At 34.6% G+C, this 16,233-nt stretch overlaps 1 protein-coding gene across 1 annotated transcript in view; it reads left to right on the top strand.

Moving 5' to 3' along the window:
- Positions 1 to 15,936, top strand: part of CBP20 (CAP-binding protein 20) — a 125,166-nt gene extending 109,230 nt beyond the window's left edge. Inside the window, exons 5-8 of the mRNA XM_089803897.1 lie at positions 13,319 to 13,432; positions 15,010 to 15,063; positions 15,284 to 15,375; positions 15,481 to 15,936. Of these exons, the coding sequence (XP_089660023.1) occupies positions 13,319 to 13,432; positions 15,010 to 15,063; positions 15,284 to 15,375; positions 15,481 to 15,543 (323 nt within the window). The 3' untranslated portion in view covers positions 15,544 to 15,936. The remainder of the gene's footprint in view (positions 1 to 13,318; positions 13,433 to 15,009; positions 15,064 to 15,283; positions 15,376 to 15,480) is intronic.
- The last annotated feature ends 297 nt before the right edge of the window (positions 15,937 to 16,233 follow it).

The raw sequence follows: 16,233 nt of genomic DNA, 5'->3' as shown, positions 1-16,233 counted from the left end.
AACAAGTGCAAAAAATTATTGATGAAAGATGGAACAAAATGACCACTCCATTACATTTGCTTGCCTATGCCTTGACCCCCAAATAATATAGCTCACAATATTGTGATCTACCAGGAAGGTTGCCACCATACAGAGATATGGAAGTGTCTGACGGGTAACAGGCAGCATTTAGAAGAATATTTCCTGATGATGATATAAGAGATGTAATCATGGCTGAGTTCATAGCATTTGTCAATGCTACAGATCTAAGTAATGATGCTCTTCGTCATCGGTTCAAGAAGCATGCTCATGGTTGGTGGTACCTCCACGGCCAAAAATTCCGAACATTGCAGCCCCTTGCAATCAAAGTTATATCACAAGTAAGTTTTAACTTTTTTAAAATTAGCTCACTTTATCTTCAAAAGAATTTTTTAATAAGATTGAATTAATTCCTTTTTAATTGCCTGCCCTATGTTGTCTTTATAGGTTGCTAGTTCTTCTGCATCAGAAAGAAATTGGAGCACCTATTCTTTCATCCACTCGGTGAAGCGCAATAGGTTGCAATCAAAAAAAGCCGAGAACCTGGTATTTGTGCATAACAACTTGCGCCTTCTTTCGCACCAGAGTCAAGAATACAAAGAAGGGGAGACAAAGAAGTGGGATGTAGATGCAGAGATTGCGGACTTGGATGCTTCCACTGTTGTGCTTACAATTGATGATTTTGATGACTTTGATGCCAATACCATTGTTGATTATGCTGCTGATCCCATTGGCCTTGGTGCAAGTAATAGCGTAGGCGAAGAAGGAGGAGATGAAGAAGAAGATGAAGAAGAAGAAGATGAATATGAAGAAGATGAAGATGAAGAATGAAGAACTTAGAACTAGAAATTCAGAATTTTAATAGATTTTCATTCTATTAGTTACTGTTAAACATTGAACGTGAAACAATGACACTTGAACTTGATATTTTAAATGTTTTGAATCTTTCATCTTTGATGTTGAAGTTGATTGAATTATGTTACTATATGATGGTATGCTCACCATGATACATTGATATGTTATTGTTTATGCTGTTTAAAAGTTTTAAATGTGTTTATGGTACTATGCTACATTCTAATTTTAACTCATGCTTCATAAAAATGTATATATATATATTTAAAATTTTTTTTACATGTTTTTGTACTAACGAACCCAAACGAACCCAAACCCCTTTCCAAAATTTCGTCGAACCAGCGAACCGGTTCTCGAACCCGAACCCGGAACCGAACCACGAACTGGCAACTTAGGTTCTGAATATAAGAATTTCACTGCATAGATGAGCTGTTGTGTATTACTTCTGGACTTTACTGCCATGTCCTCCCATCGCCACTCATATATCCTTCCCACTAGAATTTTCTACCAATGTTTGGATTCAGGCCAAATTCAGTGCATGAGGAATATAAAGTATTGTTGGATTTTGCTTTTTCGATGATTGTTTTATGTCTCTGCTTGGTTGATAATCATCATAATATAAAAATCTCCATTTTTCCTCCCACTTCTTAAACTGCAATCTTTTATTTATAACCTTTGTATCCTATGAGACGTGACTTTCCAATTACTCTCTTCTTAGTTAATTAGTTTATTATATGACTTCTTATTAAGTTTAAGATTTCAGTTTAATCTCTTAGTTATTAAATCATATCTTATAAATATATTTTAAACAATTCAATAAATGTCAATTGGTTATTATTTATTATTAAGTACTCATCTATATTATAATAATTAATTTAATAATAAATTATATTATAATTTATTTATTCATTATATTATTATTTTATTATCTTTTATTACTAAACTTTATTGGAGAAATATAGGGGACATGACAGTCCACCCTTCCCCAAATTGCTTGTCCTCAAGCAATTAGATCCTTTGGGCACTCTGGACTTTGATTTAATAGTTCCATTATTTAATTATTAATCTTACTTTAGGAGGATATTACAATACTTAACAAGAGTAATTATTTGACTTTTCAACTAAATACTTTTTTCTTTTAATATTCTGAAAATAACTTGCATCAAACTAAATAGATTACTTACATAATATGGAAAGAGGTTGAGCTTGATAGAGAGGATTTTGCACGATCGATGTGTCTAAATCTCGGACGGCGTCTCAGGGGGGGTGGGGGGGTGTATCACTAGGGCATTTAACCACCCACCCATGGATCGTATTCGATCCCCCTAGGCTGCTTCAAGATCCGAAGAAGATCCAACCCTTTGCGGGGGATGGTGGATGGTCAAGTCAAGACTCCTGGGAATCCGACATAGAGTCACCTACTGTGTGATCGGTCAAACCCTGTAGCCTTTTGCTACTCTAGTTCAACACCTGTCATGAATGTATCCGGTGACTCCATCGTGACTTCCAATAACTCGTACCTTGTTCAAGGATTTTCTTTAATAAATTGGGAGTCATCATCTCACCTTCCCGCTTGATCTTAGTTTTAGACTATTTTCTCTCCTTATGAAGCAATCTGAAAGTTTTTCATGTCATTACCTCTTTGAGTTCCAGTTCTCTATGGATTTGGGTTACACTATCCGGTTTCACTATGTGAAATAGTTATTCTCTAAGAGTCCCACTGGGAGAAATGTTATCGTTTAAATGATCAAGGAGTGAGTCTACTCTACTAACATAGCTGAAAATTATTTGTTGTTTACATCAGATTAAGAGGATGATACAATGGATTCTAGTTTTGAGCTCATCTTTCAGATTTAGTTGACTGATTGTTGCAAGATGCTGGTTTCAATTTTCATTTAGGCCCAAAACAAGCAAGAGGGCCTAGTCGTGGATTGAAGTAGGTATGATTGTTACTGATATTATACAGGTCATCATGTATGTAGTTCATAGGGTTGATTCTCCTAATCCAGATAATATCAACTCCACTTTCGCATCTATACTTGTAGTGTTTAGCTGTACTGACCAACACTTGTTGAGTTTGGGTTTGATGGGGTGAAAATTCTTGTTGAGAAAGATTCTCCTAGTCTTTATAGTTATGACACAGTTAATCTCCTTTTCTGATTACTATCAATTCCTGGATGGCTGCATCTCATTCTTGAATTTTTATGTAGTTATCTATTCTTGTTTGCGTACAAAGTCTGATTGATTAATAAGAAAATCAATAGTTGATAGAAGTCGGGCATCTGAGTATATTTGTAAAACAAGCAGTGTTATTTTTCTTCCACTGCGATAATCTGAAGGGATTCTCATTAATTTTGATGCTTTTTGTTGAGTTACCTATGGATTCTGCCATACTGTTTGTATTTAGGAAAACTTATTTCTAAGTTATTAGCCACTACAGTTGTCTAGCTTAATAATGCTAATTCACTGCATATAGAAAATGATGGAGAAATATTACAAACAAGTTCTTTATTGACACTCGAAAGAGCTCCTATTTTCTATTTCTGTTTGCAAGAACATTCTTATTACAGAAGTAATAATAGAGCAAGACTTTATCTACGTTCTTCCTAAAGAATGAGAAAATGCATTGCTAAGGAAATACTAGCAATTAAGTTTTAGTAATTCCTTTGTAGGAGGAAAGAATGAATTTCTTGCGAACAAACTAAGCAGCAGCCAAGTGACATTGGGTATACTTGCCCGGAAGGTGTGTATTTCAAAAATGGTGATGTCGAGTTGGTCTCTGACTTATGTTCTTAAGCAGCCTGTCTCCTTTTCTTGCCCGCATCTGTGTGTTGGGCTTCAGCTTTTCCGAGTTCCAAGAAACCGTTGCTTCCCCACCCATTTTTTAGTGTAAGTTGGTGAAATAAAGGCATAGGCTTTTTGTTTTGTATTCTCCCCACAGCCTAATTTCTATTCCACTCCTCATAGGTGGAAATGAATGAATCTCTATCATCGATACCATGAACTGATCCATTAGATTCACCAACTTCTCAATGCTCGATTGAGAAATTTATCTATGTATTTCCTAAGTTTGCACGTTCATAACATGAAGGATATAATGAGAATCTTTGAATTGATTGATTAAGGTTGGGAATTAAAAATGAATTGTGAGGTGTCTTCGCCCCCCTTAAAGAAGTTTATAACATAAAGTGGAAGGTGGAATAATAGATGTATTGTGAAGTATATTTACTGTGAGCAAGGGGAGAAACTTCCATTGAAGGATAATTTCACGGTTAGAAGAGAAAGGAGCCCTTTGCAAGTTGGAGATGGTTAATAATAATATAATTTTCTAACATTTTTAATTATAATAAGATTCTCACTTCTATTATTACCAACTTTATAAGGCTGAGAATATCTCCGTGATCAAAATAGTTGAAATGAATAAAATAGGATAGGCTACTTGTCAGGCTCTATAATTCTAAATTGGTTAGGGGAATTGTTTAAGATATTACTCGTCATAAGGGTAGGAGGAGACGTAAAGGTGAGTCCCTAGAGTTTAGGCACCTTGGCCACCTAGGTACAAGTTGCCAGATCTTACCACTTCCAGGTTGTCTGGAACTTGATCATCCCACATTCCCCTTTCTTGGTGATACCTTTTCCCTCTTCGGGTTTGATTCACGTTCTCCCTATCATGATATAAAATTAAAATAAACAAGATCTTCATCATGTAATTACATTACCATGTCAGTGAACATCTTGCTATTAAGTTCAATCCATATAATAACCTATAGTTTATAAGGCATAACCAATTAAAACTAAAATAAGAATTTTAAGTTAGGAATACTCTAAATTCCAAAATCGGATCATGCCTAGGGCGAAGTCTGCAAAACCACGATTAGTCTACATATATTGGCTAGGGCATAAAATTTGTACTACTGTATAGCAATAATCAAAACCATTTAGGGAAACAAAACCACTATTTAGATTAGATCTTTTCCCGCTTAAGGCACATGTACAAAACCATTATAGAAATAGAAAATTTCATCTAGGGCGTCAATTAGTAAAGACATGAGCATAAAAGTGTCAAATAAAAAGGGGCTTGATAGTTGCCCAATCTAGACCAGGCTATTCCGCTTTTCCCAATTCTGATTCAAGTTAATCATCCATTAATCCCAACCATCCCAACTGGGCCATTACAGTAGTATCAGAGCATCATCTCGCCATAGTGTGAGTAGCGACTTATGCAAACTTACGAGAGAAGAACAAGGAAAGACACAATGAATAACTTAGCGAATGAGATGAGATTCTAAGTGGAGCAAACAAATCAAACGTTGATAAGTCAAATGGAGAAGTCAAATCAAGCTCTTCTTTAAGCATTGCAAAATATGGGATTCGATCAATAATTTGAAAGATTATCCTAACCAAGCAAGAGACGCTAGCTTCAATCACTCAAAAATTAATAATGTATCTTGTACAACTGGGAGACCTCAACCCCTATTATTACCCAGAGGAGAGATACCAATAGAAGAAGGAATAGAACAACTAGTGACTAGAACTAAAGAGATTGCAAGAGCTTGAGCAGCTCTAGAAGCTCACATTAGAGATGTAGTATCATTTAGGGAATTTTGCAAAGATAAAAGAAGAGAGACGCCTAAGAGGCATATAAATGAAGAACTCAAACACAAAGCGAATAAGGTAACAATTCCAATTTTGATGGATTGAGGAGATTACAGCCCACACATGGTTGGAAAAATTAAAGACATTTTTAAATTTCAAGTCCCATGATAGAAGAAGATACCCTCCAATTTGTGATACTCCATTTGGAAGTAGTAGCACATGATCAGTGGCACCATGGATGTATCTCATTAGGACATCAAAATATAAATTCCTATGGGGAATTCGCCCAATGACTCATGAACATATTTGATGATAAGGACCTTGAATGGTATTTCCAAGAACTAACTCATTTTAAGCAAACCAGAACAGTGGCAGAATTTCACCCACGAATTCCAAGGGTTATTAATTATGGTTCCAGACATTTCCCAAAAGAGACTCACTTACATGTTTATAGGACTTAAAGAATCCACCAAAGATATTGTTAAGCTACTTGAGCCCCAAAGATTGGAGGAAGCGATCATAAAGGTAGAGAAGGTTGAATCAAATTCTTCAAAGGAGAGACCTAAGATATTTACTAAAACATAACACATGCATAAAGATTCAAAGAAGGACAATAGAGGGAAAAAATGTAATGTATGTGATGAAAAATGGAGTACAACACATCAATGTCAAGTGAGAGATGAATTAATGAGGAAGAGTTTATGTTTCAAATGTAAAGAACCATGGAGACATAATCATTAGTGCAAAAGAGGACAAATAAATAAGACAGAATAAACGATTAATAAAGAAACATCCAACAAGAGATTCAAGGTGTTCTTAGTGAGTGCATTGGACATTCTTAGTGAGTGTCAGAGATTTAAGGCATTCTTAGTGGGTGCCTAGGACATTCCTAGTGAGTGTCAGAGATTTAAGGCGTTCTTAGTGAGTGCCTAGGACATTCTTAGTGAGTGTCAGAGATTTAAGGCGTTCTTAGTGAGTGCATTGGACATTCTTAGTGAGTGTTAGAGATTTAAGGCGTTCTTAGTGGGTGCCTAGGACATTCCTAGTGAGTGTTAGAGATTTAAGGCGTTCTTAGTGAGTGCCTAGGACATTCTTTTAGTGAGTGTCAGAGACTCAAGGCATGCTTAGTGAGTGCTAAGGACATTCGTAGTGAGTGTTAGAGACTCAAGGCATTTTTAGTGAGTGCCAAGGACATTAATAATGAATGTCAAAGTTTCAATGCATTCTTATTGAGTGCCAGGGACGTTCATAGTGAGTGTTGCAATTCATGGCAGAGGGCATTCTTGAAGAAGGTTTCCATTCTTGGCAGATTGCATTCATAGAGATTGGTGTCATTATTGCCAGAAGCATTCTTGAGATTTGATATCTTAGAGGCTTATTCATAAGCATCAAGCAACGCATCAAGGGAAAAATGTCATCTTATATCAAGATAAGTTCTATCTTTCAAGTTATCTATTTATAATTTTTAAATTGAATATTATGATCTTCAAATTTGATAAAGTTATAAATATATTACAGTTTTAACTTCATGTTCAAATTATGATTGCAGAGTCTTTTGGATTCATATAGATAGCAAAACCACTCACATTGAATAGTTCACATTGCTCGAGGACAAGCAATTCTGGGGAAGGGCAGACTGTGATGTCCCCTATTTAGAAGACCAAATTCTATAATAAATATTAAATATAATATTAGAATAATTAAATATATAGTAAACAATAAATAAATATAGTATAGTATTATTAATATAAAATGATAATATATAAATATAAATGGAAAAAATGAATGAACAATAAAATCATAAGATGAATGACAATACAATAAGACTAGTTATAATACACAAAATTATATAAATTACAATATTGTAATAATAATAAGAACAAATGACAGTGTTGTACCACAATTATAATATAATAAACAAAACCATAATCCTGATATCATCAGGCATAGTCCACAATAAGGAATAGAATCTCAAAATTATGAAGATCCATATTCCATACACACTAAAACTGTCGACTGTGAAGATTATCGGTAGAAGTACGATTCATATAGAAGACCAAATTCATAGTTTAGTTTGATCTCAGCAAAACATAATAGAAAAAGATAGACAATATCGATGATAGTTTATGGCAAAGATGGTATAGACTTGATGAACAAAACCATTTGTTGGTACACTCACATATGATTTATATGAACTGTATTGGTGATCGTTTGGGGAAAGAAAAATGTAAACATCCAATTTGATTTGTGGAAGCAGCAAGGTTATAGATATTAAGTGTTATACAGATTGGTATATCACTTAATGACAATCATCGTTAATGAGTGCAAACCAGAGATTATCCTTGTCAAAGAGTTGCAATAACATCTAGTGGTTTATCTTTGTAATAATATGGCCAGTAATTAGAAAAAGAAATCATCTAGGAAGATAATGATTGGAATATGATTATGATTAGGCAACAGACAGTGATTGCAATTAGTAGCCCAAAGCCCAAAAACTGGGGTTCAACAGGAATGATAACATGTTAAGAATTGGTAATATTACTACTGATCATTATTAAAGATTGTTCTATGACTAACAACAATCATGATGGAAAGTCTTAATGAGTGTTATGAGGGCATACACTATATGGGAAGACACGTCTGGTCACTGCACCTTTCCATTCATGATTCACAAAAATATTATGAGGATCGATCCATTTTCTAAAGGATCATGGAAGATTTCTTATTTTTTATATATTTATATTCCCTATTCGAATTGGTCATATCAGGCACCCAGCAATTAGGTACATACAGCAGTACATCACATCATCATTGAACAACAATAAGAAACCAGCAAGGAGATAGGGCATCAAGAAAGAAATAGACAATCAAAACATATACTCCATATATCACATGAAGACTGAAGGTGAAACAATTAAAAGTTGTAATATATTGTGAAGGAAATTGGGTGGACACTTGATGACAGTCTTGTGATCAGTTCAGAGAAGATATTATATCAGGCTCATTAATGATCTTATAGCAGACATCACTTATATATCCATATCCTTTATATTAAAAAGACTTATCCCTTGCAAGGATCAGATCAGCATAATATTTTCAAAATCTAGCTGAGTATATTTCTTAAAATCTTTAATTATCAGTCTCTCCTCACATCAGTAAAACATTATCAATTTGTTGCCTAATCCAGTCCAGGCTATTCGACTTATCCCAGTTTTTCTAAATTAAGTACCACTACTCCCTTTGAACACTCACCTTGTTGAAATTAGGCACAAGAATATAATACAATAATCTATGAGAGGGAGGATTTTGTTTGCCCATTAATCTGTCATATCTAAGTGGTCTGAGATCATAGTATTAAGTATAGATCTATCCTACAAGATCCAATCATCAAAGTCACATCCAATTGTCTAAACTAGAGATACTAAGGAGCCTTGATATTATAGTTTGGTATTTAATTAATTTTGTATTAATGATTTAAAAAATTATATTGGAATCAGGAATATAATTCATAAAAAAATAAAAGGATTCAAGTTGTCCCTAAATTCCAACCATCCCAACTGGGACATTACATTCGATTCCCTTGGCATGCATGCATCAGAAGAGCATCTAGTATCTGGTGCAAAATATAATGCTAGCTGAAAGTCTCCAAGAGTGTAAAGCGTCAAACTTACATCCACTTCTAAATAGCAGCAAGTCACCAAATAAGCCTCACACCATGATAGTGTTACCCCTTTGCCACGAGCTCATGCAAAATAACAATGGACCACTATTGACCCCAAACTCCGAACTCTTATTGATGAAGTATTATTTAAAGATTGAAATGGGCATTCACATAAACTGCTAATTCCCCACGATTTCAATATTCTGAGTGACGAACTCTGTTTTTTTTTCGTAGATACTATGCTTCCTTGGCCACTAACAGCGCATACAAGAAAGTAAGATATAAGATATTGTTACCTTGCCTCAGAAATCACTTAACCATTGTCTAGAATTGCACCCAAAACCCACGAGGCCATTCAAGGCTAAAGTCACCAATTGAATCACGTTTTAGAACTCCAAAACTTCTCTGTATTTTTCCTTTTTGCGAATACCAGCGACCATAGTCATGCTGCATTGCGTGCATTCCAATAACCCTTTGCACTATAAATTACTTCATTGGCCCTGTGTTCAGAGTTAGTATCGATGGAATGGCATAGTGATGCTAGTACCACTGATTCTGTTTTGTTGCTCCCACCTAGCTCTTCTGATATCGTTCGTTGCTATGCAACCAATATTGTCTTGGCAGACTCCTTTCAAATTTCTTTGTACTGAGTATGGTAGGATTCCACTTAATCCCCTGATAATTCCAAAGGCCATGCATTTATTAATATTTTGTTTTTAGTGCTTGCTTGGACAACTCATTAGGTAACGTAAAAACTCCACTCTTCTTCTATTCACTGGAAAGTCTATGTCAGCTGAGACGAATTCTCAGATATTTTAATTGCTCAGATTCCTTTTCTCCAGCACTGCGAAACCTCCAGGAGTTGTATGGACCATTATCTGTAAAATGTTACGCTCAATTCTTTTCCGTAATGTAACTCCTGCACATATAATGATGACAATAGAGTGGTAATCTGCCACAACTCTCGTAACTGAACAGGGACAGGGATGGCAGTTCTAGGTGTAACTCTCCCAGACTATTGTTGGCCTACCACCAACTTCTGCAATATTCGGAACTCGCAGCAGTCGTCCTGCATTCTTTGCTGTTTCTAGCTGTGAACCTGTATGCTTCCAATTTCCTTTGACAAGCTTTATGACAGAATCCCCAATAAGAAACAACTATGGCTCAGCCAGCTACTAGCCAGGAAGAATATAGAGAGTCGCCTCTAATTCAAACTTCTCTAATAATCCAATCCACAGATATGTATTAGCAACTCACGGCAAAAGATAATTGAATACTTCGCCAAGTTTTATAACGAAAACCACAGTTAATTCTTTTCTTGGCCTCTCTCTTCTTTGTTCTTGTTATTTGCTTTTCTCCGACACCGTTTGGTGCTCCTGCTGTTGTCAGCTGTCTGGTTGTAAACTCTCAGTCCCAGCGACCTTTTGTGGTCTTTTGTTGGACATTAATAATTTTATCTTATCTTATCTTATCTCGCACCAATTACTTCCATTTCAAAAGTCACAAATCATATAATTATTAACTCTTATTAACTCTTATCATGTTTCTGAAATTTCAATTTAAATAATTCTAGTTAACTCTTATAATGTCTGCTCCAACACAAATCGGGTCCCAAATTTAATCATAAAAAATATTAATCAATTCGGTTGCCGCCACTTCATATGTTGGCAAGACAAAAAATCAAAACCAAAAACTATAGTTATTAGGAAAGAAATGGGCCTGCAGAAGTATTACGCACGAAGGTTAATATTATTTGCCAATATAAACAAGATTGATAAACATGATTGTTGCACCCCTCAATAATTTCTTTGCAAACTCCATGGTTACCGGGAGACCCGTCTCCCCCCTAAAAGTCGTGTCTCGGAGACCGAGACGCATCTTCGGAGACCTCAAAAAAGGTTGGAGACTTCATGACGAAGTCTCCTGAAGTCTCCCCGTCTCCTAATCCAAAAAGTGAAGTCTCCCCGAAGTCTCCTGATAAAATATAAATGTAAAATATAATATTAAATAATTTTATATATTTTAGCCCTCATTTAAATGTTTTTAATGCAAAAATTAAGACCATCGATAATTTAAATGATTAAATCATTTAAAATATTTTATTTAATAAATTAATAACTTTAAAAACATTAGAAACACTTTAAAAAAATCATTTTTATTCTAAATTCCAAGTGAACCAACAATAATTAGAAATATTTGAGAAATAATTAAAACCACTAAGAACAACCAAAAATATTTAAATATTTAAATTAAAAATGTAGATATTTATGTTGTGATATTTCTATAGATATTTATGTTTACAAATATCCGATTGAACTTCCAAGATATTTATATTATAATTTATTATATCTCCTAGTATTTTGGATTCTATCACAAGGTGATACTCCTGAGGTGCAATCATTTGCAATAAGATTGCTGTCACAAGTGGCTAGTTCTTCAGCTTCTGAGAGGAATTGGAGCACTTATGGTTTTATTCATTCATTAAAGAGGAACTGATTGGGATCAAAGAAAGCAGAGAACTTGGTGTACATGCATAGCACACTCCGCCTTCTCTCTCGTGTTGATCCTACATATATGGAAGGTCCCTCAGCAAAATGGGATCAAATTGCAGATGATGGAGATGTTGCAGCCATGGTGGAAGAAGCGGTTGACCCAAATGGCCTTAATGATTTGCCCCCAGTTGTACTACCATCGGAGGAACCTGAGTTGGAGAGTGATGATTTTTTGGAGAGCATGATAGCTGAAGACCTTGAGATGGATGATCACAACCTTGTGGAGTAGATGATAGTACCATTGACACACTAATACTAGATATATTTCTGTTTTTTGTTTATTGTACAAAGTGTTCATTTTTGTTTGCATATCGGCAATTCAGCATCAAACTATACTTTTTTGAATTTAAAATTTGAATATGTAATGATAATCTCAGCGATTATCAATCTGATATGATGGTGATCATATGCAATATTCGAAAAACAAATGTCTATGAGATACAATATTGTGATCATGTGAGTTTTGAAATCTTTTACTCTATGAATCTATTTTAATTTTTAATGTGACAACACTTATTATTTACTTTAGTCTTGTAGTCTTATAGTACTACTATTTTCAAGTTTTGTATTTACTTTTAATATTAGACTCTTTTAAGTTTAAACTATTAAAAATTTAATTTAAAAATAAAATAAAAAAATTGCCGTCTCCAAGTACCCCCGTCTCCTATTTGAAAAATTGCCGTACCAGTACCAGTACCAGTGCCGGAGACCTCGAAGTCTCCCCGTCTCCCGGTGACCTTGGCAAACTCTATAGCAGCCACATAGGAATAAATTTTGTCCTTATAAATAAACTTTCTGTGATAATATAACCTTTCCTTTGTTGCATAAGAATATCAAATTATTAAAGCCGAGTTCCGGATCCACTTAAAAGTTTTTCTTCTGAACTATATAATGTAAACCTTAGCGCATAGGTAACATCTAGGTATCTTGGGGTTTTGCAGTTCTCATAAATAAAATGTATTCACGCAGCAATATATTTTAACAAACATTCTCCCACAGATATATTGGTAAGCCTGACTAATTTCTGCAGCAATGCTTATGGCTGAAATTTCTAAGGTTTTTGGGAGTTTTTGGGAGCAAAAGAAATATTAACCAGGTTCTAGTAAACTGGTCTCTGATAAATTCTCCAAAGCAGAGGAGGAATTTTTTTTTAATAAATCTAATATTCTTCCATAGCAGCCACAAAATGCAATCCATGGAATGATAGAACATGAGGAAATTATTAGCATTAATATTCTAATGAGCTCACAAAAACTTCTGAATCAAAGTTCAGTCTGCAAATATTTCATTCTTGCAAATATGAACCTCCTTCAGGATGGCAGTAGACACAAGTCTGATTAAATTTCTTCAGTAAATATGTTTCTGATGAGACCTCTGACTATGCCCAACAGGATGGCAGGTTCGAGAGTCTGATGCCACTGTAATATCCTGGATGGATTTTCTCCCAAATTTATCTAAAAAACAAATTAGCATGGATTAATTTGTATAACATACTAAAATAGCTAAATTCTTTGATGGTCTAGGATATTGATAATAACTAGTATTAATTGAATTCTGGTGTCTGGTGACAGTTCATCGTGGATAAATATGAAATAATTTTTCAATAATAAACTATGCAAATCCTTAATTCCTAGTTCACGCAGAGGAGGTTATGGAAAGATGGTGGAGAAAGAGCTAGAAGCACGCAGACAACTTGTTGATTATGGTGTGGGATCGTTGGGCAATTTTCATGGAGGTGGCTCAAACTCTTCGTGTAAGATCTCGAACTCATAGTCTGTTTGGCATAAAGTCAAAAGTTATTGATTTGTTGACCTTTCATTTCTTGTCTACCCAATATTGTAGTGTTACACTTCTGTAAATTATTGAGTATAGAGATCATCTCTTGCTGTCTAAATGCTCCAAGGATAGATGTTCTCAGGAAGGAGACAGCTTTTCTACTTTTTGGACAATAGGGTATTCATATACTAGGATGTTAAAACATAAAATCCTTTGCTCTACTAATGTATTTAACTGAAATGTGTATAATGAATATGGAAGTGGTCATCAAAAGTGGAAGCAAGAATTTGTATGTTTGTTGATGTACTAAAACTGCTAGATGCATTTTTTGTATGCAATCATTTTGCATTTACATCCGTGGTTTCAATACATTGCTATTAAGTATTCTTTGTAGACCACAAAAATTGTGCATGACAACAATAAATACTTTTGAACTCTCACCTATCTGGGCTTTTTACAAGTTACCTAGTCTAAATTCTCTGAACTGTGGAATGATATGAACATAAAACTTGTTTCTCTGTCTTTAAATCATTCTGAATATTGACACAGAGACACCCAAATTTCTAATTATTATTATCATCAATGGAAGGAAATCACAATAGCTCAATTGAAAAGTTCAAACAATCAACTGTTAATAGAAAGCATGCATCATCCAAGGTCCAGGCATGCTTGGGGGTCAATATATTCAAAATCTATTCAGAATGTGATATGAGAAGACACCAACTAAAGATTGATGTGCAAATTTCACACGTATGTTTATTTGGAAATGGAGAGTTATAGAATAAGACACCATTTCTGGACTCTAAATTGCAGAGTATGCTACAGACAGTTTCTTTACAACATCCAAGGGGTTATATCATATGTAATCACAACATGTTTATGTTTTGTGCTACTCTGACACCTCCCAAAAAATAGTAATATTAACATACGAGTGTGAAAAGAAAAGGGACATCATGGCAGGTGAAGAAACAGAAGTTATTTTCACTATTTTTCACGTGTTGGTTTACTTTCTCAATTTATCATTTACAACAAACATTTCAAAAAGCTACATGGAAAAGGTCCGACACTTCTGATTTGAATAGCTTTGTGGTATGACTGCATGTTCTTTGTAAGGTTCTAAAGCCTGTGCTAAAAATGACAAATAGTGCAGAGAATCATTGTTACCTTGTGAGTTGACCAAAGTGCCAGATTCCTCTGGATTTAATAAAGACATTTATATTTATTTTTTGTGCTTTTGATCTTTGTTTCATTAATCTGGTTGACTTCTGCCCAATTGCTATAATTAAGTATGACCTCTCTTCAGTGAAGTTCATATGTAACATTTATTGTAAATTTGTATCCAAACAAAGGTGGAAAGTAGTGGTGTGAGAGTTCTTCATTGGGTTGCAAACTAAGATAAGTTGGAGGATTAAGCTCAAATGTGTTATTTCCAACTCTCTTAGTAATAGTTTGTGGGACTTAATGAAGATGAATTTATCTTGTGGTAAGGTTCTATGAGTAATAATGCCTTTACTCTAGAAGGTACTCTAATTGAATTTCTTCAATTGTTTTCAGATGGAGGGCATGGTGGACACGGAAGTCATGGGGGTTCCCATCGACATGGTAGAGGTATGCATATAGATATATATCGATACATGATCTGTCTTGATCTGAACTGCTGTATTTTATGTTTATTGATAAATGCTCTTATCCTGTGGGGTGGATCAATTTGCTTCATGTATGATGTCGATGTTAAGTGTTCAGTCTGCCATTGCTTCCACTCGCTAGACTATAGTGTTGCATTGTTGGATGTAAAAATTTAAACATGGGAATGAATCACCATTTTCAGATTATGATCGCAAACGCTATCGATCCGATGATGACCGTGCATTAGATGATGGAGCAAAACGAAGCAGAACCTATGATCGAGAATCAAGGCCGGTACGCATGGGTTATGTTCAAATATTTTTTTGTGATATAAACTTTCGTGAGCTTGGTATGGTTTTTTTGTTGCATTGATTAGTGAAAAACTATTTTGGTATACAGGGAAGGAATCCTCGTTTTCGAGAGAGTGGTGATTCTGATGAAGATGATAATGGAAGGCATTAAAGATCTGATTTCTGTGTAAAGTTTGTTCCATGTAAATGCATATCCAATTTAACAAGGTTCTGGCTATATTTTTTAAGATCCTCTTATCTTTTGATTTATACTACTAGATCCTAATATCTTAGGAACATTTTTGGGAAACACGTCTACAATTAGCATCTCCTTTGGTTATTTTTATATATTAAAATTACCTAAATTCTAAAATGCATTGGAAGTGGGTTTTAATCGAAAAAGAAAAACACAGTTAAGAACTAAGTGGGAGCAAACAGCCGTAGTCCCTCGTATTTTTTATCTTGGCATATTTGAGGCCTTCTCAGCTCCTCCATTGGTGTTCAAAACTCATTTTGCAAAAGTTCGTGGTATGTGTGATTAAAGAATTCTTATTGTTGCCCGAAATTTTCAGTTTTTTTTTCCACCACATGCTCTTATTCTTGGTATATCTTCTTAGATCCATAGTCCTATTTTTGGATATTTGAAATCTTAAATTAAAAATTAGTGTATCAGATTACCAAGGTGGCCCCTCTACATCATTATGGCTTATGAACCATGCATTTCTAAATAGGTTGATTAATCATGTTTTTGTAAAAGATTGATGTTTTATGCATTATATCAGTATATCAATGTAAAAATAGGGTTGGGGTGATTTCATAGTTATTTTTCTTAATTTTCTAAAATTGTTATGGCCCATATATG

This window comes from Cupressus sempervirens, chromosome 10 (genome assembly GCF_028749045.1).
Source record: "Cupressus sempervirens isolate cs-2001-9-10 chromosome 10, ASM2874904v1, whole genome shotgun sequence".
NCBI lineage: Eukaryota > Viridiplantae > Streptophyta > Pinopsida > Cupressales > Cupressaceae > Cupressus > Cupressus sempervirens.
The sequence above is the reverse complement of the archived record's forward strand: the minus strand, read 5'-3'. Positions and strand labels throughout refer to the sequence as shown.